The following is a 22292-nucleotide window of genomic DNA, read 5'->3' on the forward strand; positions in this document are numbered from 1 at the left end:
CCGCTACTAGGATGTCTCCTCCTTTCCCTGAGTGCTGCGGTTCATGTTCACATAAGAAAACTGTGAATTTCAATGTAGCAGTCCTGCAGGACTGAGTATAACTTCGACAGGTGTTACCTTATTACTGTTCACCCAGTAATTAAATTCTTGTAATTTGTTTCTCTTTTTAATACAGCACCAATCTAATGAAATGTGTTTTTAATTTTGTTTTCTTGTAGTCCGATGTAATTCACCAAAGTGTTTTTGAGCTGATTCACACAGAAGATCGACCCGAATTTCAACGTCAGCTGCACTGGGCATTGGACCCTGTTCAACCGTCAGCAGAGTCGCAGAGTTCCACAGGTACAGACGTCACCCCATCTTTCAAGTGGTTTTCCACAAGCACGATGGGGGGAATTTATCAAAACTGGAGCAGACAAAATCTATAGAAGTTGACCATGGTAACCAATCAGCTTCTCTCTTCAGTCTGTTCAGTTAAGGATTGAAAATGAAAGAGAGATGCTGATTGGTTGCTATACACAGCTGCTCCAGATTCTGTCTGCCCCAGTTTTGATAAATTTCCCTCTATATGTTTAAATGAGTCTGGGTGTGAGATACTGTGCTTTTATAATTCATACTTTGTAAGATTTGAAGGAAATGCAGTTTTTAGGGAAAGCACCTTTATTAAAAGGGAGTGGAACATACTCACAGTATTGGAAGTATTGTGCGCCAGTTGAATGACATGAAAGCCTCTATGCAAATTTGTGTAATGATATGCAACAAAACCAAACTGAAGTAATTCCCTTCATGTAATCTTGGTTATGTAATCTGAGGCTTGCATAAAATCACAAGTTGAACTTGACAAAGACCCGGCCAGGTCAAAACATGTAATTTGGCTAGTGGGATTAGGCAGAATGGATTGTAGTCGGCAATAGCAACTTCATACAGTTGTAAACGCTTCACCCAAAAATTAATGGCATGTATATCCCTGTTAAAATGATCCCATTATAATTTATGGCTGCAACCAACTAATCGATCAATATTAATCCATAATGAGAATAGTTGTCAACTATTCTCATTATTGATTAGTTGGTTGGATCCCCTTACTCTCTCCTCCACGCTGGGAGGAGGGCAAGCAAGCAGTGGGCTGGTGCAATAGCCAGCCTGCTACTGGCTGTTGCAATTTAAAATGGCCAATAGCAGGCTGGCTATTGCTCCAGCCCACTACCTGCTGTATTTGCATTCAGCTGCCGTTTGCGGAATCCTGCCACTGGCAGCTTTCATTCCCTGGCTAAAGCTATTCAAGTGCCATGTGCTCACAATATAATTATTGAAAGAAAATGATAAAAGGTGGGAAAAAGGGCCTGACACATTCTGCTTGGGGAGGTACGTTGAAGTGCCATTCTTTGTAATGGGACCCCAAGCGTGTCTCCCACCCACAGTGTGATCACCAGCACTGGAACGCACGGAACTGCAATGTCGTGCATTCCAGTGCAGTGCGATTGCAAAAAATTGTGCATGCAGTTTTATTCTGAAGTAAACTTTATATTTGTAACATGGCATTTGTGTATTTTAAATTAAGGATAGTATATATTTATTTTTTATCTGATTAATCGAAAAAATTATCGGCCAACTAATCGATTATGAAAATAAAAATGAGTTGCAGCCCTAGTATAATTTATCTATATTACGGAAAATTGTTATCAAATACTTACCGTAATTTTCCTTTCCTTGCTCTCTTCATGTCCGCATACTAATGGGTTAACCCCGCCCCTGGCTACCTATAGGACCACCCCTTACTAGAGTATAAATCCCCCCTCTCCCACCTCATACGTGTTCAATAGCACACCGAGCGAAGGCATGGGAGGGAAGTTATGCCGACATGAGGAGAGCCAGGAAAGGAAAATTACGGTAAGTATTTGATAACAATTTTCCGTATTCCTTGCTCACCTCATGTCGGCATACTAATGGAACATAGCTAGCAACACCAACACGGGAGGGACTCAAGGCAAAATAACTTGAATTAGTTGCAGAAGCCGCAGAAGAGAGTACAGATGCCCCAAAGGCTGAATCCGCAGAGCTAGACACATCAACATTGTAATGTCTAATGAAAGTATAAGAGGACGACCAACTCGCCGCCTTGCAGACGACCTCTACCGGGACTTTAGCGTAGGCTGCCCAAGACGTAGCCAGCGACCTTGTAGAATAAGCCCTGATCTCTTGCGGAGGGGGAAGACCCGTTGCCAAATTGGACAATCCTCACCACCCATGTGGATAAGATCCTTGTGGAAGCGGCCGCTCCCTTTCTCGGACCTCCGGGCATGACAAAGAGTCTATCAGTGGAACGAAAACTCTCTGTCCGTAGCAAGTAAGTGGAAAGTATGCTGACCACATCTTATCTCCCAAGATACTCCTCCTCCGCGGGCAGTACAGTACCTGGAAGGACTGGGAGGACCGATTCCCAATTGAAATGGAACACCGAGGAAACTTTTGGTAAAAATGATGGAACAGGCCGCAACACTATCCATTCTGGAAAGACCTGGCAATAAGTTTCTTTGCAGGAAAAGGCTTGCAGCTCCGACACCCTTCTGGCGGAGACAATTGCTGTGATGAAAACTGACAGGAGGGTGGATGATACAGAAAGCTCTCAGCACCAATGGCAGATCCCATTTTGGAAACAGCGGTCTCACTGAAGGCCTCAACTTCATGGCCGCTTGCAAGAATTGTCTGACAAAAGCATTATTAGCCCAACGACACTCAGTCAATGCCGACAAGGCTGACACCTGAACTCGAATCGTATTATAACCTAATCCTTCGTCGAGAGCCGACTGCAGAAAATCCAGGATGTCTCCCACTGTCGGTGTTTCTGGCTGCCACCCTCTCTGTGCTGCCATGGTAAGGAACTTCTTCCAAACTCGATGGTAAGTTGTCTTAGTAGATGGCTTAGTAGCTTTCAACATGGTCTCCACCACTGAAGCGGAGAGCTGTAAGCTCTGTAGCCTCTGCCTCTCAATCTGCAGACCATCAAATGTAGGCGTGCCACATTCGGATGGTGACATTCGCCCTGGAAGAGACGGTCCCTCCCCAGGGGCAGAGATCTTGGTGCTTCTACCAAAAGCTCCATGAGCAGGGGAAACCATGGCCTCTTCGGCCAACAAGGCAGGACAACAATCGCTAGAACTCCTTCCCTGTCTGTCTTCTGAAGTGTCCGTAGAATCAATGGAGTGGGAGGAAAGACGTACACACTGTCGAACTGCCAAGGGAGGGATAGTGCATCCTGACCTAGTGCCTCCTGGCAAAAGTAGCGGGAGTAAAACTTCAGGAGCTGAGAGTTGCACCTGGCTGCCATGAGATCTATTCGAGGCATCCCCCATTCTGGAATAAGGATTGAAGTGGTAGTAGTTTTCCACTGCCGGGCAAGGTTTTCTTTTCCTGCTCCAGCTGCTGCCGCTCGGCCTGGCCAGCCGATGACGCGGTTTCTGGGGATACCACGGGGATAACCTGGACACTCCAGACCGGTGGTATACAGACCAGTATCGTCACCCTCACGTGATTGCAGGGACTTCGGATGCCCACCGATGACATCCTAACTGTAAGTCACTCATCTACCACTTCAATCCTTATTATTCAGCCAGTTATAGCAGGTTGTACAGCATTCATCTATCCATCTATTTATTCAGTCATTGAGGTAGTTGCACTCTTCTATACACTGTGTTTTGAGCAATATGCTACACGGGGCTCCTCTCCCGTTTTTTTGAAGAGTTTATGCACACCAGCTCCCACATAGCCAACGAGTGAGAGATCTGACCACATCACAGTGGTGCGCTTCCACATATTTGTTCCATATCTTCTGCCAGTTCACCAACCAGCCATACTGTCGGAATGTTCTCAGTACCAGGCGTCGGTGCTGCACAATCTGTTGCTGCGACTGAGCCAACAGAAGGACATCGTCCAGATAATGGAAAATCCTCAAGTTTTTTAGACTTAAAGCGCGATCACTGACACAAACACCTTTGAAAAGGTTCTTGGTGCTGAGGACAGGCCGAATGGAAGGCATCGGAACTGGTAATGGTTGCGACCCACAGCGAACCGTAGGTACTTCTGGTGGCCGCTTTCAAGTGGGACATGGAAGTAAGCATCCTTCAAGTCCACCGTGAGCATCCAATCTCCTGGTCTCACTGGTGCCTTTATGGTCTCTACCGACTCCATGCGGAAACTCTCCACTCTGACAAATCGATTCACCCTTTTCAGGTCCAGAACTGGTCGAAATCCTCCGGAAACTTTTCTAACTAGAGACAAAGGGGAATACAAAAAAAAACTATTAGAAGGTGTCCTGAGCGAGGACAAAAAAGAACACGTATGAGGTGGGAGAGGGGGGATTTATACTCTAGTTAGGGGTGGTCCTATAGGTAGCCAGGGGCGGGGTTAACCCATTAGTATGCCGACATGAGGTGAGCCAGGAAATAGAGTTTACACAATGAACTGATGTCTGTCTATATTTCTACATTATACTTGGTTGTTTTTACAGTAGAGAAATATCTGGTTGAAATGTGAACATGGACATTTTTAGAGAGTTTCAGACGACTTCTAGGCATTAATCAAATGGGCTGCAGATGATAGTATTAAGCCATATTTGTATGGAATTTAGTGTGCATTAAACTGCATAAATATTTTTACTGAGTACTGCTTGTTTATGGTAACTAAATTACTCTTAATTGTGTGGTGAGCTTGTTTAGGCATATTTGTTCTTTAAAAAAATATAAATCACAAAATGATTTGCTTAGGTCTACATGGCCACATGTGTGAACAAAATACCCAAATCTAAAGGTTGAGGTTAAGTTCATGGAAACTGTGTAGATGTGTTCTGCCACAAAAGATTCACTGTAAGAATGGGTCAATGGCTGTTCACCATTGGCATTGCTTGCTCATAGTTATACAAATTATCAGATTTGTAGGAATCTATCTATAGTTCTTGATCAGTACACTCTACACTCTTCACCTCTAGCTGTACATCCTACACATAACCACATGTCCCTTTTTTTCTAAAACAATACAGATTAATGATTTTGGGGCCGTTTCTTTATAATTATGAAGAACTATAACTCAATCCATGATTATTCAGCAATGTAGAATGGCATCCAGCAATAGAAGACTACAGATGCCATCAATCCATGATTAGAAAGCAATGGAGAATGGCAACCAGCAATAGAAGACTACAGATGCCATCAACCCATGTCACAACTCCTGATCTGTAAACGTTTTCTGGATGAGTGACTCAGAAAGCATTGAAGCCTTGGGAACTACATGACATCCAGGCAACTGGAATGCGTAGGAGAGGTTAACAACCTATTTACTTCTGCTACACATTTTTATATCCTCATGTACAATGCCCTCTGTTGGAGAGATCTTTAAGGGTCTCTTCACACATACAGCAGTGATCGGTGTTTTACCGCACCAGATCAACCCAGGTCACCACTAAGACACATAGAAAACCAATGTTTTGTATGTCCCCTGTTTAAACCACAACACAGGAGTGTGATGGATGCTGCACTGCGAAAAAATGCCACATGGTGCGTTTTTCCGCAGCAAACTGGATGCCATCACACCGTTCTACTGTGCGGGGACTTGAATAAAGTGTACACATTGTGCACTACCAATAAAGTTAAAAAAGTAAATACACATTCTCGAGCTGCAATACTGCACTAGCCCACCTACTAGAAAGTGACCTCAGGCTTAAGTTAAGCAGAGTTAAGCACAAATTTCCTTTAGGGGCAACATTTAAAGAACTGCAGTAAAACATGTTTTTGATGTTAAGTTAAAAATGCTTTGGTTATGCACATGTGGAAGGAGTGATAAAAAGATCTGTGTGTGGCCACTCCCCCTGCTCAATTTGTCAATTGCTGTCAAAGGATTGGATGTGTGCAGCCACAGCATGGCTTTCATTGCTTCTTATAGGAAGCTAAAGGATGGACAAATTAGTTTGTGATTGGTTTAAATCTTCTAATTTGCATGTCAGCAGCTTCCTCCCAACATTCTGTTAAGTGCTTGTTAGATGAAGTCATGACTGACCTTGTATAGAGTGCAATGTTGTAAATATATATATGTTGTCTAGACGCCATATTGATCTTTTCTTTTTCTTCTGCCCAGGAGACAATGGATTCCCAGTGATAACAAACTTGTATAATCCTGACCAACTTCCGCCTGAGAATTCATCCTTCATGGAAAGGAACTTTGTCTGCAGGCTAAGATGTCTTTTAGACAATTCCTCTGGGTTTTTGGTATGCAAACTCTCCAATTCTACCCCCAAACAAATCATAGAATAACACTTTATTACAGAAATATGTAAACAGTTCATGTCATCTTTTGGTTAAAAAAAAAAAAGTTTTCATTATTAAAGTGGAACTAAACTATCCTATACAGCCAAAGATGGTACCATCTAAGCCTCTATTTAGATCTGTAGTTGTCATAATGTTGCACATGTGATCAGCTAGGACACCAGCCATTTGAGGGCTTGAAAGTTCAGTTAAGAGCCAACGTGAGTACAGTGACAGCTGTGACAGTAACTACAAGAGGCATGCCCTGAAAGTAGATGTTTGAAATTGGTGGGTTTAGTTCTGCTTTAGTATTATATGTTGTTTTTCCAGCATTTCCTTGATGCAGCCTGATGACTTTGCATTGCATTGTATGACTTCTGCTTTTCTTTCTAGAATTGGAAACTTCCACATTATTCCCGTGGAAGGATTACATATAACTTATAAATTAAATCCTTTTTTTTTCTTAAAATAGCAAACTCTAAATGTATTACCCAGTATGCAAAAATCTGTGAATATGCTTTTCAGACCATCTATGACATCTCTGCTTTTTCTTTAATTGCCAAACGGTTCACAGGAAATGGGTAAAATAAAATTACTGTTCATGAGCCTCACCGTGTTTCCCGTAATAATAAGTATATTCTTATATGTTTTGCTCCAGGCTATGAATTTTCAAGGACGCCTGAAATATCTCCATGGACAGAACAAGAAAGGGAAAGACGGGGCACCAGTTCCTCCTCAGCTTGCACTCTTTGCCCTGGCTACACCGCTGCAATCACCGTCCATATTGGAGATCCGAACCAAAAACTTTATCTTCAGAACAAAGCACAGACTAGACTTCACCCCAATAGGGTGTGATGCAAAGTAAGATACGAAGATGTTTTCTTTAAATCACTACACTTATGACTCAGCAGCCAATTAGGCCACTATGGTGCCTTGTCCCTCTCCTGTCTGAGGCAGGGCATATAAAGCCTTGTTCTTGGCTGACATTGACTGACGAGACACTTGGTGGTATAGAGGCTAACCACATGCGACTGGGAGCAAATTTGATTTGAGGTGCGCAGACCTCTAGTTCCACATAAGAATATTTAGTAAAGAAAACACAGATAAATAATTTGATTACAGGGATGGGTAGATATGGCCGAACATTTTAAAGTGTGGTTGGGCTGTTTTATTTACACTAACGTTCTCGGTTTTATATATAGCTACATCCCATTGCTTTTGAAACTGTATAGTTTTTGTCCTTCCTTTATTTATTGGTGCATATTAACATTGTTTCCATTTTCTCCACAGAGGAAGTGTGGTGCTCGGTTACACAGAAGCAGAATTGTGCGTTAGAGGAACTGGATATCAATTTATTCATGCTGCAGATATGTTGTATTGTGCAGAGAATCATGTGCGAAGTAAGACACAGAAAATAAACTGCCTTTTAAGTCATTATTTTTCATGCCTGGATGAGATGTTGTCTGCATTGATAGTTAATTAAACTATTGCTACTCACACACAATATTTGTTTCTATATTACCCCTTTCGCTGCCAACCCCTCCAGCTTTACACCTCAGCTGGCCAGACCATTTTTGCAATTTTTCCCATTGTTTTGATTTTCTATTGCTGCGTTGCTAGCATTTGTAAAAGACTCTCCCTCCCCCACACCCCCAACCATTTTTTTTCTGAAAGCACAGGCCCGATAGAATAAAAAGATGGTGCTACTATCTTTGTAGGTCCTGCAAATGTTTGTCAAATCAATATTAAACCGATAAACAAACACAATTACATTTATAAAAGCCCACTAAAATCAGTATCAGTGCACAAACAAATACCTTTCCGACTAAATCTAAAAGATAAAACTGTATGGAGTTAGGCTGGGTTCACACCTAGGCGTATCGCGATTCGCAGTAAAAAAAACGCACGACAAACGCGCGTTTCAGAGGGGTATCCGGCTGTATCCCAATGGATACGTGCGGAAAATAGGCCCCAAAGAAGCTCCTGTCCTTCTTTGGGCGTAGGGCGTTTTGCAGCGCATTCCTACGCGCTGTAATTGATGGAGGTGCCCTCCGCACACCTTTCAGCAGTCCCGGCCAACAATCAAATGAATGGTGCTCGAAGTAACTTCACGGATGGCACCGTGCAAAACACAAGATTGAAGAAAATAGGTCACCAGCACTCCATAAGTTAAAATGAATGAGTCCTTTTAATGGACAATGATGTCACAGAAATCCAACATGAGCTGACGTTTCGGGGCCACACAGGGTCCCTTCTTCAAGGCAAGAGATGTGACCTAGAGATGTGACCTACGCGCTGTAAAACGCCCAGGTGGGAACTATGCCCATAGGCAATCATTGGTTTTCACATGTTGAGCGTTTTACAGAGCGTAGGAACGCACTGTAAAGTGCCCAGGTGTGAACCAGGCCTTAATAAATAACAAAGATTTTTACATTTTGCCTTATTGCGAAACGGTAAAAAAATTAACAAATGCAAAACTGTAATTAGGCGACTTATGCTAAAAATTGTTTGTGCACTGTGTTGGTGTTTGTGTTGTGATAAAATGATGCAGGCTTACATTTAATCGCAACACAGTGTATCTCAATGCATGGGAATGCGTCACAACGCTTTGCCATTGGCTGCCATAGTTAAAATAATGTTATTAAAAACAGAAAAAATCAAGCACTGCAATGCGTTCTAACAACGTAGCGCATGTGCATGGCGTACACCACAATATGCTGCACACTGTTGCACATGTATATTGTGGGGGGGGGGGGGGGTTTTTTAATTTTTTTTACTTTGGGGGATAATTTTTTTACTATTGGGGGGCTTTGGGAAAGTATCAGGGGTCTAAACAGACTCCGGACATTTCCTTTTTAAAATAGAAATTGAGGAAACAGGGGGAGTTCTCAATCTCTTTTTCTGCAGCCTCTGTTCTAAATGAATGGAAAGCACTCCATACAGAGGCTTCCCATTCATTCAGAAAATATTTACCATTAACCAGTTTCTGAATTGGGGGAAGCCTCTGTAGCGAGTGCTTCTCCCCATTGAAAAAGTATTGAATGAACAGGAAATTATGTAAAGCACTTCTTGTTCATTCATTACTGGGGACAATTGCAAAAATGGCAAGATCGCTCCGGTCCCCAGGAACGAAAACATTTTCTGAAGCTGTGTCACTAAGGGGTTAAAAAGAGGATAATAAACCATAGAATCCTGTTTGCCCATGCAGTTTAGGATAACAACTCTTGCCATGGGAGTAGTGATTTAAATATTTTAGGCTATAGTTTTTATGTAAATGAAAATTCAGCCCTCCAGCATGGACTTGTTCCCATCTAAATGCACCCCTCCCCCCAATCTATAAAAAAAAAACTACATACCATTTTCACAGCAGTCTTCTTGCTACGCCCAGTGACGTTACAGAAGGTTTTTCTTCTTTCTTAGTGGGCATTGGGCTTTCATTCCCCTTGGACTAGGCAAAATGAGCACTAATGTTAGCATCGCTCTTTCCTGGAGTGTTGTGATCCCATCCTGCATGATAACGTGATCCCCAGGGGGCATGTAACTTGTTCTATCTGAACAGCACTATGGCCTCGGGATAAAGGAGGAATTCAGGGACAGTGCTGGAGTGTGGACAGGTCAAGTAGAACTTGGCAACACGTTTTTAATATAGGAGGTTGGGGGCAATTATAAAAAAAAATATATATATACAGTGTGTATATATTTATATATATATAAACAGCACCTTATTCAAAGACATCAAACGCCTTGCCCTTTGATAAAATTAGTGCTCAGATAATGGGTACACCCACTCTAAATTGCTAAGTTAGCATATTGCCATTAATATCTGTCACTAGATTACAGTAAAGTGTGTGCTTTTCACTCACCTCAGTTCTAGCCGACCTGTGACAATGAGACTGTCACAGGTCGGCTCAGTAGCTCGGGAGGTGAGCGAACACATACCGGCGTTTGCTCACCTCTCGATCCTGTCACGGCTCTCTGCCGTGACAGGGGAGGGGCTGGATTCCCCCTCCCCCCGCTCCGATCCGCCAGCGCTGACTGGCGGAACGGACGGGGGAGGGGGCGGGTACAGCTGGCTCTGCCTCTAGATAGGCAGAGCCAGCTGTCAGTCACGCAGCTGGGCGGATCCTGGCACAATTGTCGGGATGCGCTTCAGCAGCTCGCGGTACACTGCAACGTCTCAGTATACCGCGAGCTACAGCTTGCGGTATACTGAGCCTAGGGTGACGGGAGGACGCTAGTTTGTGTCCTCCCGTTACCCTAAGGAGAACTATGGGGAAAAGCCTTAACCCCATAGTTCTCCTTTAAAACAATCGGATAGTTTAAAATATTGTCAGTGTAACATTTTAGAAATTTAGTTAAAGCTTTATTGCATCACAGTACTAAATTATACAGTTTGCTTTGCTCAAGTTGAAAAATTGATCTGGCTAGATAGGTTTAAACACAGGCAAAGTTGCACTTTTCAGGTCACATGGGAATGTGTCAATACAGGATAGATTAATAACGGGTGTTGATATTATGACAGCTATGAACTTTATCAGGGAGGGAATGTAGTGTGTGTTCTTAAAGATAATGCAAAAATAATATTTGGTGTTCTGAAAAAAAGACAGAAGATTAGTCAGTGGAAGGCGATTTACAGTACCATGTTTTTTTTATGTTTTGTTCATAAATATGGATTGTACTGTTATTTGCAAATTTGTTTCCTAATGCATACTCCTTTTTTTATTAAGATTGCCAATGCAGTTTATTTCTTTGATTGCAGTGATCAAGACTGGAGAGAGTGGTATGACTGTGTTCAGACTTCTCGGAAAAAATAACATATGGATCTGGGTACAAGCAAATGCACGTCTCGTATATAAGAATGGGCGACCAGATTACATCATTGCAACACAAAGACCTCTGACGTGAGTTCTTGTTTCTTGAGATATTTGGCAGCGTTGTCTCCAGCATTTCATACCATGTGGGACTTCTGCAGCTCTGTAGACTAATAAGAGAAAGTTCTTGTTAAATGTTATGCCCTGGCTAATAAGTAATGCCTAGCTCAAGTCATCTGTTATCATGTTCAGCAAACACCAACCAGAACAGTGTGCTGCAGCAAAATCTGTGTGCAGTAAATAACCAGCATTCTTCATACACCTCACTAAACTGAAATGACATCTTAAAAGTTGCACATAATTATTTTATCTTTGCACTTACCAAATAAGTCTGACCATATGAGCATATCTCTTATTGAGAATAACAGGTGGTCAGAGATCTACCAGAGCTCCTTCATCTAAAATGTAGCCATATTTATAAGCAACAAGCATACAGAGATTATTCGCTTTTCTATGATGAAATATCACATTATGCAACTTAGTGTAAATTCTTTGTACAGTAATAAGTACTTCAGACAATTGCACGCTCTCATTAACACTCTGCAGTTGGCCCGCACCCTCCCCAAGCTATGCTTCAGTTGGTAATATCACTTGGAAGTGTCAGGCTATATGTGACTGGATTAAAGTGTCATTAATGCAGGCCAAGTATCTTCAGAAAGCTGTACTGCATTCTTATCAGTTACAGTCTTTAAAGAACTGCTGTACTTATAATATTTTAACTTTTCAATGTTGTAGGTGTTAAATTTTCACTTGTATTGTGAGTGCCCCTGGTCCCTTGAAATCGGTTCTCTGGCACCTGCTTATAACTATTGACCAGTGAGAATTCCCTTTACAGTAATAGGGAGATAGTATTGTGCAGGAGGGGTGGAGCTAGTTGAAAACAGTGTTCCGGAGCACTCAGTGATTAAGGGAACCTTGTGCAATCTATGTAAGATCCTAACTGTGCATGCAGGCACCTACTTCATCATTACAATTGTGGGCTTTAAACTTCTGGTCCATATTTATTTATTAAATGTATTTTTATAGCACCGACAATTACGCAGCGCTTTACACAGTACACATTCACATCAGTTCGTGCCCTAAAAGAGCTTACAATCGAAGCAGTAACCACTATGCCACAGTGCTGTCCATATTCAGGAACACAGTTTGTTAGTGATTTTGAATAACCTCTTATGTACTGAATTATTTAAAGGAAGGACACCCACATTTGCAGGAAATATTTTGGATAGCATAAGGAACGCTTTTAACATTACGGACGAAGTATATTGTGTATATTCCTTCAACACCTTTTCCCTGTCTATGTACAGTTGGATGTTTGGCACCTACAGCCTGCCCTTTATTCTCTAGGAGTGTTGGAGATTTCAGCATAGATTTCTTTTGGGCCATCTCCTACTTTAGATGTAAACACTGCTGGTAGCCCTTTTAAGCAGTGAGTGTAATTTAAGTGCATCGCTAACCTTCCCAGATCTGTACATGGTAGAATTGACTTTTACATTGTAAGATTGCCAACAACAGTCAGAGCGGTAAACTTTGGGAATCTTTGCATGTCCACATGTCAGTGGATTGGAAGCGGTATAAACTATGGCAGCATTTGTAATGGTGAGCATCTTTGCATTAAGAGCCACACAAAGTAGTGATAAGTTAATTTTGCAACACTTTCAGGAAGAGACCACTATGTTACTAGATTTACGTTTAGACAAAAACAGTTTGCATAAAGATCTTGTGTTCTGCTCCTGCCAAGTTGGTCTACATCTATAGAAGCACTTAAAGTAAATTTCCACCTTTGTAAGTGATTAGCATTTATTGTGGTAATGTAGAGGTGCAGTGATGATGTATGTGCGTGTACATTTTCATGACTCACATTGCAGGCTTTCTGCATTTTTTATGGGGATTTTTATTAGGCCTGAATCCTTCAAAATTTTCTCCACAGGAGATTCAGTCCAACGCCGAGGTCGGATTGTAAAGCATGCTGTAAACAGCTGCCCCCCCACTCTATCATTCTGTGTAACAGGGTCACTAAACACTAGCTCTGCCTTTACACCCAATACACTGTCCAGGGGGTCTGCCACTATGAATACTAATGAATGGGGGTTGAAAGGTCAGAAAAAGTCAGTTGTAATATAGACAGATTGCTTGCAAAATAGAGACGGTCATTTCAATGGGGATATAAAGAGGAAAGCAAATAAAACACACAAGTTTCTGTGTTCATACACATCAACTGCCTATTCCTGCTTTATACACTCCATATACATGGCCGGCACATTTTTTTTATTTTTAAATACCTCCGCAAAGGTGGAAATGGGCTTTAAGACATGTCATATACCATGCTGCAGCAGGTAACCATATTGAACATAGTTTATTATGTATATCAACATTGAAAAAGTAGTATACATCCAAGTATGAGAGTCTTCCATAATCAATTTGCTAAAAGCACATTTTTCTTAAAGTTCATTTTACATTCTCAGCATGCCATTTGTTTGTTTTTGTTTTCAGAGAGGAAGAAGGAGCAGAGCACTTAAGAAAGCGAAACACACAGCTGCCTTTCATTTTTGCAACTGGTGAGGCGTTGTTGTATGAGAGCTCATTTCCCTTGCAAAGCATATTGGGCCCCTCACAAAATAAACCTAAAAGTTCGTCAAGTAAAGGCTCCTCTGCCAAAGTAACAGCAAATGAGCAACCTGTCAATCCTGCCTCCCTTTTGGGTGCCATGCTGAGACAGCAGGATGAGTCTGTGTACATTTATCCTCCAGCTCCAAATACTTTTTCGTTTGACATTTTCAAAGATAGCAGAAATGAGCTGAGCAGCAGCTTTCCCAGTGGCTGGCAAGACAATCGGCTACCTGTGGCCAACAGCAATATGAAGCAAGGGGATGCAGCCTTTTCTCGGGGAAAGGATGCAACACTGTCATCAGAACATACAGACGTCTTCGCTGAGGGCAAAAACAGTGAGCTTTATAATATTATGAGGAGCCTAGGGATCGATTTTGATGACCTGGAGATGATGCAGCAAGATGAAGAGTTTTTCAGAAATGAATTTGAATATCCAGACATCGGGGAAATCGATGTGGCAGATGAAATTTTAAATTATGTTCAGGATTCTCTAAACAAGAAATCGGATTGCATGTTCATAAACTCTGTTCAGCAAATACCTTGCATACAGGACTCCAACAATGTAGTACAAAGCAGCCTCAACACAGCACAAATGCGTCCACAACAGCCTAACCAAATGATCCCACAGCAGCTGTGTCAAAAAATGAAACACATGCAAGTCAATGGTATTTTAACGAACTGGAATTCTGTAAATTGTGTCCCTCTAACATATCGGGATCAGCGAACTGAGCAGTATGTTCCTAGACTCAACAATGTAGCCCCAGACTATTATAAATCTGAAATCACCAGTGTTCCATATGCTTGCAAACAGGAATATATGCCTTATCAGGAGACCATGCCCTCAGGGCCACTGCCATCAAATGTTACGCAAATGGACTTTGATCTTGCAAATGTGGAGCAGCCAGTGTTTCCTGCACCCGCAAACCTGGATGGGCTTATAGAATGTTTATCACAGACTCCTGAAATGCAAGACTGTGGTGTAAATGCACAGACAGTTATAATGAATACCCAGCCTTGCTACTCTGGTGCTGTATCGATGTATCAGTGCCTCCCGGAACCCCAGCCATCCTGTATGAATCAGATGCAATATAATGCAGTCATGCCAGCACAACAGCAGTTAATAAACAAAGTAAGTGGCTCTTATATACTGTATGTCTACATGTGAAAAAATTGTAATTCTTTCCTATTAAGCAAAGTAATTATTAGTTGGGGAACACTTTACTTTGTAGTGTATCCCATGACCTGACCGCTCTTTCTGATCAATCTGCATCCCAAGGGGGATGTCACTGCACATTCCTCCAGGCCTTACACTGCCTCTGTCTCCGTCAGCCCCATCCCCCCCTTTCTTCTAGACGTAGCACTTCCTCTTCTTATCCTGCTCTGCCACTTCCAGGACTTCTTGGGACCCAAAACACTGCACTCTGTGCTGAGCAAATCTAAATTAACAAAAGGATGAATAGACCATTGTATTAAAAGGCCAATTTGATGAGTAGCTGGATAGTTAATATACAGTAATCAGACTTTTTTAGTTGTGGATGGAAGGGGGAAGGGTTAAAACACTTGTTAAGGTTGTATTGCTGTCTATATCCCTGCCCTTCTCTATTGGTCTTGTTAACTCTTGTCTATTGTACAGCAAGTGATGGGAAATCCAAAATTTTGAGTTGAAACCTGTTTTGGTATCAACAGTTTAAGAGCACAAAACCTCTCACTTTGGAGAGATCACACCCTTTTTTTTGTTGTGTCTTTAGGACAGAAAGTAAGGGTAAATCTCACTGGCTGGATACAGGCAGCAAAAAAAAAATCCTTCTTTCAATCTAAACACATTTTTTTGTTCTTTAAATACACATTATGTAAATTTTTCAAAATTAGGGATGCACCAATACCGATACTAACATCGGTGCCGATACTGAGTATTTGTGCGAATACTCGTATTCGCCCAAATGCTCTGATACTTATCCTGATACCGGAACTTCCTGTCAGAGGGAGATTTCCTCTGACCGGCAGTGCTGCGAGGGAACATCGAGCCGACTTCCTGGGCAATCAGAAAGCCAGCCCGGCTTCCTGATTGGCCGGGAAGCCAGCCCGATGCTGATTGGCCAGAAAGCCGGCTTCCCAGCCAATTAGCATGGAGCCAGCCAAACAGCTGGCTCCATGCTGATTGGCTGGGAAGGCGGGTCATTACCTGCGACTCGGCTTACTGATTGGCCGGGAAGCCCACTCCATGCTGTTTGGCTGGGATGGCGGCTTCCTGGCCAATCAGCATCGAGCCGGCCAAACAGCATGGCACGCTGCCCGGCTTCCTGATTGCCCGAGAAGCTGGCTTTATGCTACCGGAAGTATCAATGTGTACCGAAATATAAATATTGTTACTCGTACTCCATAACGAAAAACCGGTATCCGTGCATCCCTAGTCAAAATCCATCAACTCATATTGAAATAATTAGAAACACATTTTAGTGGGCGTGTACTTTAACCTAAAAGTGTATAAGAGAGCGCGATTTCACACCCATTTGATAAATATTAGCTATTGAAATAAATGGATTCCACCCAAGGGTATGCCAGGACCCTTAGGGGAAGGGCTTTCAAAAAATGCTAAGAGCTCTCTTATTAAGTATAAAAAAAAATGTAATTATTTAAAAATCATTTTATACTAATGTAATTTTAACGTTTTATACTTAATAAGAGAGCTCTTAGCATTTTTTGAAAGCCCTTCCCCTTAGTGTCCTGGCATACCCTTGGGTGGAATCCAATTATTTCAATAACTCATATTGAAATAATGATGAAAAAAAATGCATAAGTTTAAGTCACCGTCAGTGAAAGTGAAAACTACCAGTAGTTCCAAATATACAGGCAGCTTGGGTGAAATGCGCATCTTGGCTGTTCCTTTAAAAGCAGAGCATAGCTCCTCCACCCCCAGAATCTCTCTGTTGACCTTTAATATATATATAAAAGGCTGTATTACCAGTAGGGAGGCTTGAAAGGCAGGAGGGGTAGTGCTAAACTTGACTTTTATAGAACATGTTGACATTTTCATGTAAATTCAGCTATGTGTTTCTCTGAATCTACTAATCATTTTGTTTTAAAGTGACACTAAACTCAGGAGTTAAATCTTAAAAATGCATTCAAGCATCTTAACTATTAACAAAAATGTATCTTATTTGTGTATCACTGACACTGACACTGTCCTTCCTTCTGGAGGGGGGCTACTTTTGTTCACCATGGTCCCTGTGTGTGTTGTAAAGTAGTCACCGCTCCAAGCTCGCTCCCGTGATGGACAACAATCTCAAAACAAGAAAGTAAACTAAACAGGAGATTAGTCCATCACTGGAGTGAACTTGGAGTAGTGGCCCCCTCCAGAAGGAAGGACAGTGTCAGTGTCAGTGATACACAAATAAGATACATTTTTGTTAATAGTTAAAGGGTCTCTAAACCCTCCATTTTTTTGAATATATCTACTGCTAGCAAGCAGTAGATATATGCAAAACGTTTTTTTATAAACGCTTTAACAGTGGTTTAAACTTACCTGTGTCATCCCCGCGCGCTCCCATCCGAAAATGTGAAAATTCTCGGGCGGCCACAAAAGATCTTGGGGCGGGCGCAGGCGCAGTTCACATTTTCAGCCGGGACGCGAGGAGGGACGCAAGGTAAGTCTATGGACGCATGCAGACACCGTGGGACAGGAAGTGCCAGCAAGCCCAGAGGAGTCAGCGCTGGATCAGACACCCGCCGCAGCGCTGGAGAGAAGGCTGAAAACAGCAGGAACGAAGAAGATGATCGGATTAAGAGACATCATTTAAGGTAAGTGCTTTAATTAACGTTGGGGTGAGGGGAAAAAAAATGCCTTTAACCACGCTGTTTACATTCAAAGCTGATTTCCCGTTCACGCGTGCCGCCTAGCAGCGGGCACGAACGGGGCGGGATGGGACGTTTAAAAACGCCCACCCGCATTCAAGAGGCCGCTGTCCGGCCGTTTAATTACAACGGCCGGACAGCAGGTGGTTAATGTCACTTTAAGGTTTACAATAAAGGTAACCACTGCTTATGCATATTTCATCCTACGCATTACATTAATGCTGTTTTTATTGAATACCTGACTCAACTAACTTCCTCAGCAACATACATTTAAAGCTGGGTGTAAAGATTCAGGGTCACGTGTATGTAAAACATACCTGCAAAATGAAGACTGCAAATGGCCTGTTTCTTGAAAAGCAGCCTTTTCAGTGCTAACCTCCCTCTGCAGGTATACAATGGGTCAAATGCTCACTTCCCTCGCTGCTTGCTGTGGTTCTGCCCACCAGCTTGTACGTCCTGTAGTGAGAAATCACAGCCAGCAGTAGGGTAGCAGCTTACTCACACCCAGAAGTGTGTAAATACTTGCAGAGTATGGTAAACGGTTAAACAGCGGCTTTGCAAAAAAAAAGAAAGGGTAGCCAAATGGATGTGAATATATTTTGTCTTCTATCTGCAGGTATTTTTTTGCATTCCAGTGTGCTGACAGGGTCAATTTCACAGCTAAATATTGAATTTAAATACCTAATAAATTAGGATTCTTTTTAAAGTGTATGTAAACTCAAACAATGAAATTCTCTTATTTTCTCCCTTTTGGTCTATGAAATATACCTTATACAGTGTTTTGTTGCATCTGTTCAATACGTGCCCTGTTGATGTCAGAAATCCAGTGAGTTGCTAACTTTTTTTGCACTCCAGTGTTATCTCAAGCAGCCTTCTCTTGCTGCCCAGGTTACCTCTGTGGACCACAGAGCATCTCACCCCTGTGTTATCGAGATGTAGAGAGTGGGAAGAGTTATGTAGTCCTGACACATTTCCTGTCCTAGGGTGACAATGCTGCTCTTCCATAAAGTACTGTAAGCGAGTGTTGTCATCCGAGGAAAGAAGGACTGGCAGGAAGACCAGATGACAAAAAAAAAACGAATGCAGCCACCACATCTAAGGGCTTTTAAGCCTCAATATGTCAGATTTTTGCTCTTGAGATATGTTAGAGTGTTCTTGCTTTTTTTTAACTTGGCAGTGCCTTAGTGTGCGTTATTTAGTGATCACAATTGTATATCACTGAGTAAAGTTATTGAATGTACGGAAACTCCTCCATGTCCTTTCAGCTTGTTTGTGTCTTTATATTTACATCAGTTTTACACCAACAGATGAACTCTGTTCTTACCAGACATGTACCATTACAACATCACTCCCTTCTAGATATACTATCTGATTTGCCTCTTGACAAATGGAAGGCTGTGTTTTTACAAATCTTCCCTTTATGTTTGTTGGATATCATGCATATTAATGTGTTTGCTTTGTCTTTTTTTTTCACTTCAGCAGTTCCAGAATGGGTTTGTGGGAGGAAACCTAAATGAAACCTATACCACACCAATGGAAATGGTAAACAGCACCCAGACTGCTCAACATATACCATCCCATCATCTCCCTGAAAGCTCCAAGCTTTTCCCAGACATGCCGTCAAGTGGATTCATGTGAGGAGAACAGCCTTTGTGCGCACTGTAAAATGTGCTTCTATTGGCCTCAATAAAAGAAGACTTAATGCTGAACATGCTTTAAGAGCCACATTACATCATAAAGAGTTTATTTGGGCTATTTGCACTTTGTAGCCCCCCCCCCCAGTGGCTTACACATTGGACAGGGCTGGCCGGGCCATACATGGAAGTAGAAAGAGCATATTATGGAATTAAGCAGAACGGCTCTGCTTTTCCCTTTTATTATTCAAAGTTCATGTTATTTTCAGTGAAATTTTACGTCATCGTATTTTTGCTATCCAGTTCTGTAATATATAGCATCATAAGCAACAAGATAAGGCAACATTTTATTTACCTCTACTGCTGTACAATCAAAATTTTTCTTAATACAGCACTTAAACCCTTTGAGTACTATGGCATGATATATCATTTTATATAAAATTTGCTTACCTTTTATAATTTTGACTTCTACAATAGGAAAAAAAGAGTAACAGAAGCACTTAAAGTGGCATTTCCATTCACCGTGTAAGGTTCATTGATGAACCTTAGGTCATATTTTGTATGTCAATGTGCATATTTGTCCTCACGCATCATCTCCACATAAGTGATGTGGTTTTAGAGCTATGCTTATGAAATGGGGTGTAGCTACATCTGAATGCCCATGGTCCCTGAAAATATAAATGTTGTAACCCATAAAAAAAGAGCACTTCATAAATGATTTTATATTCATTTTAGGATATTCCCTTACAGAATATTTGTGCGTAATGGAGATAACTCAGAAATGGGATTTGGTTAGACAGAGCACCATGTACTTGTGAAGCTTGAAGGTTCTTCATGAGAACATAGCCAGCATTGAAAGCAGTACAATCCTGCCTAATGCTGCTATTCAGACCATGATCTGCATCTAACTGAGCCTGTATGAATTCATGGAGAAATCGGGGGTCTGTTTTTGACCCCCACGCAAAGCTTCACTGAGGATGAAGTCTGATTGGCATTGGTTAGGAATACAAAGCTGATGTAAAGTTTGTCACCAGCACTCCAATCCTAGAGATTCACGTTAGTGTAAATCCACTTTATTGACAAAAATCATTAAGACTTTCTATCTGGAGCGGCACCATCTGCAGTCATTGCGAGCACCCATTATTATTGGAACAGACCGGTAAGGAGTGTGTTAGGAATACACAGCTGGCTCATTTCTCTTCAGTATCAGCCAAGACAGGGAACACTTAAATGTCCCCTTGCCTCTTCAAATCCCAGGTCATCTCTTTCCTTCAGAAAACGCACAATGTTGCACATTCTGCGGAATTCCTTTCTCAAAATTGACATGCAATGCAGAGAAACAGAAGTGTGTGTGTTTTATAGCGCAGGACCTGCACTTTAATCATTTCACTCATTTACTCTTATTATATGGAAGCAGAGTGCACTGTCTGAACACAGACCTTAAGCAGATACAATGTTTAAAATCAGCTTTTAAAGCATGGATTCCCAGTATTTAATTGTTTACCTCTTAGCCCAATGTAATGCAGCAACCTTTTTGGTTGCATATCCAATTATTTGGCCAAGTGATAGGTTCTCCTACATATGGTGACTCAATGGATCCAGACAGTTGTTGATTCTTGGATTGGATCACTGTCGGTCTCACTGGTTTGTTTAGAATATTTGATTAATATATGTGTACATATGGTCATAAATGCTGTCTCCTACCTTCCATGCCTACATACCCATTAATACTCATTATAATGTATCTTTTCAGTGATTCATGTTTTCTATTAACAACCTACTGAAGCTAGCTTACCACATTTATTTGTAGACCCCCTTGGTTTACAGTAGATGACCCTTCCCCTTTATAACAATTAAGTCAGAAAAACACTTAATATAAATTAGTGCTTAAAAATAATTTGGTACAAACAATTCTTTTCTATGGCAAGTAGTGAATAATTGAATCCGTTTATTGCATTGAGTGCAGCAAGGTCATTATTTCCTTGTCCAACATAACCTATTTCATAAGATATAGAATATTTGTTCAGGATATACATGTCGCTGAGTGCACTCATCTGACATTTAAACAAACCCTAACCCCAAAACTGACTAAGCCCATGCGGTATTAACCAGGTAAATATTGGGAAGTCCAGGTGTAGCATATTTTCTACATTATGGAGAGGATATGGTTAGCATGCTAATGCAAGCTGACATCTGATTGCTATTATGGCTTCTTGGGACAAGCTTGTAAATGTTTTAAAAATGCTGGTCGTCGCTCAGGTATGGCAACTGGTTTTGGTAAAGCAATGGTTGGAACCAGTCTAATTGCATCTGATTGCTCATTAAAGGCAAAATAATTTCTATTTGTCTAGTTTAAAGTCCTCTAATGTCCTGTTACTGGTGAATGATGGACTGGTTGTTCTGAACAAGCTTTCTGCCAATGAATGAAGAGTGAAGAATGCTTAAGCGCTCAGTGTTTTAATATATCATCTGTAGAGTATTTAAATGCAGGCAGCTGCTGAATACATTTGTCTACAGTGTACTTTGGGAGAAATGCAATCAACACTAATTATTCTTTAAGCTAATATTTTAGCATTTTGCATTTGCCATCAGAAAAAGAAGTCTGCATTTGGTGGACATAAACCAGATTGGCTGCTAGCAGCCCAAGGAACAGTAAAAGCTGTGTGACTTATGGTGCTTGATCGGCAGTTACATGTATATGTAGTAGTGAATTTTTGGAAATACTGAAGAAATAGCGGCTGTGATGGTTCAGCAGATCTATCCTTCTGGAGGACAGCCATTCCTAAGAGTTTCTGCCCTGCAGCGCTGTAGGAAACTCTGAAATAGGTGTATGTATGGGCCTTTGCTATCAATGAAGCAGCTCTACAGGCTCCTTATACAGTGACAATGCATAGTGCAATACTGCAATGAGGCAAAATCACCCTCTGCCAAACCCAGGGGGGCATTTGCACCTTTCCAGTCATCTTCTGTTATTAGTGAATCACTAAAATGTTTCTTTATTGAAAATAATTTTCAAAATGTTTTGTGAAATC

The 22292-nt window shown here is 41.5% G+C and overlaps 1 protein-coding gene across 1 annotated transcript in view; it reads left to right on the forward strand.

Moving 5' to 3' along the window:
• Positions 1-19919, forward strand: part of AHR (aryl hydrocarbon receptor) — a 128280-nt gene extending 108361 nt beyond the window's left edge. Inside the window, exons 5-11 of the mRNA XM_018576325.1 lie at positions 219-342; positions 6127-6257; positions 6952-7154; positions 7584-7693; positions 11053-11194; positions 13658-14903; positions 19106-19919. Of these exons, the coding sequence (XP_018431827.1) occupies positions 219-342; positions 6127-6257; positions 6952-7154; positions 7584-7693; positions 11053-11194; positions 13658-14903; positions 19106-19264 (2115 nt within the window). The 3' untranslated portion in view covers positions 19265-19919. The remainder of the gene's footprint in view (positions 1-218; positions 343-6126; positions 6258-6951; positions 7155-7583; positions 7694-11052; positions 11195-13657; positions 14904-19105) is intronic.
• The last annotated feature ends 2373 nt before the right edge of the window (positions 19920-22292 follow it).

Source organism: Nanorana parkeri, unplaced genomic scaffold, assembly GCF_000935625.1.
Source record: "Nanorana parkeri isolate BGI_ZX_2015 unplaced genomic scaffold, ASM93562v1 scaffold64, whole genome shotgun sequence".
NCBI lineage: Eukaryota > Metazoa > Chordata > Amphibia > Anura > Dicroglossidae > Nanorana > Nanorana parkeri.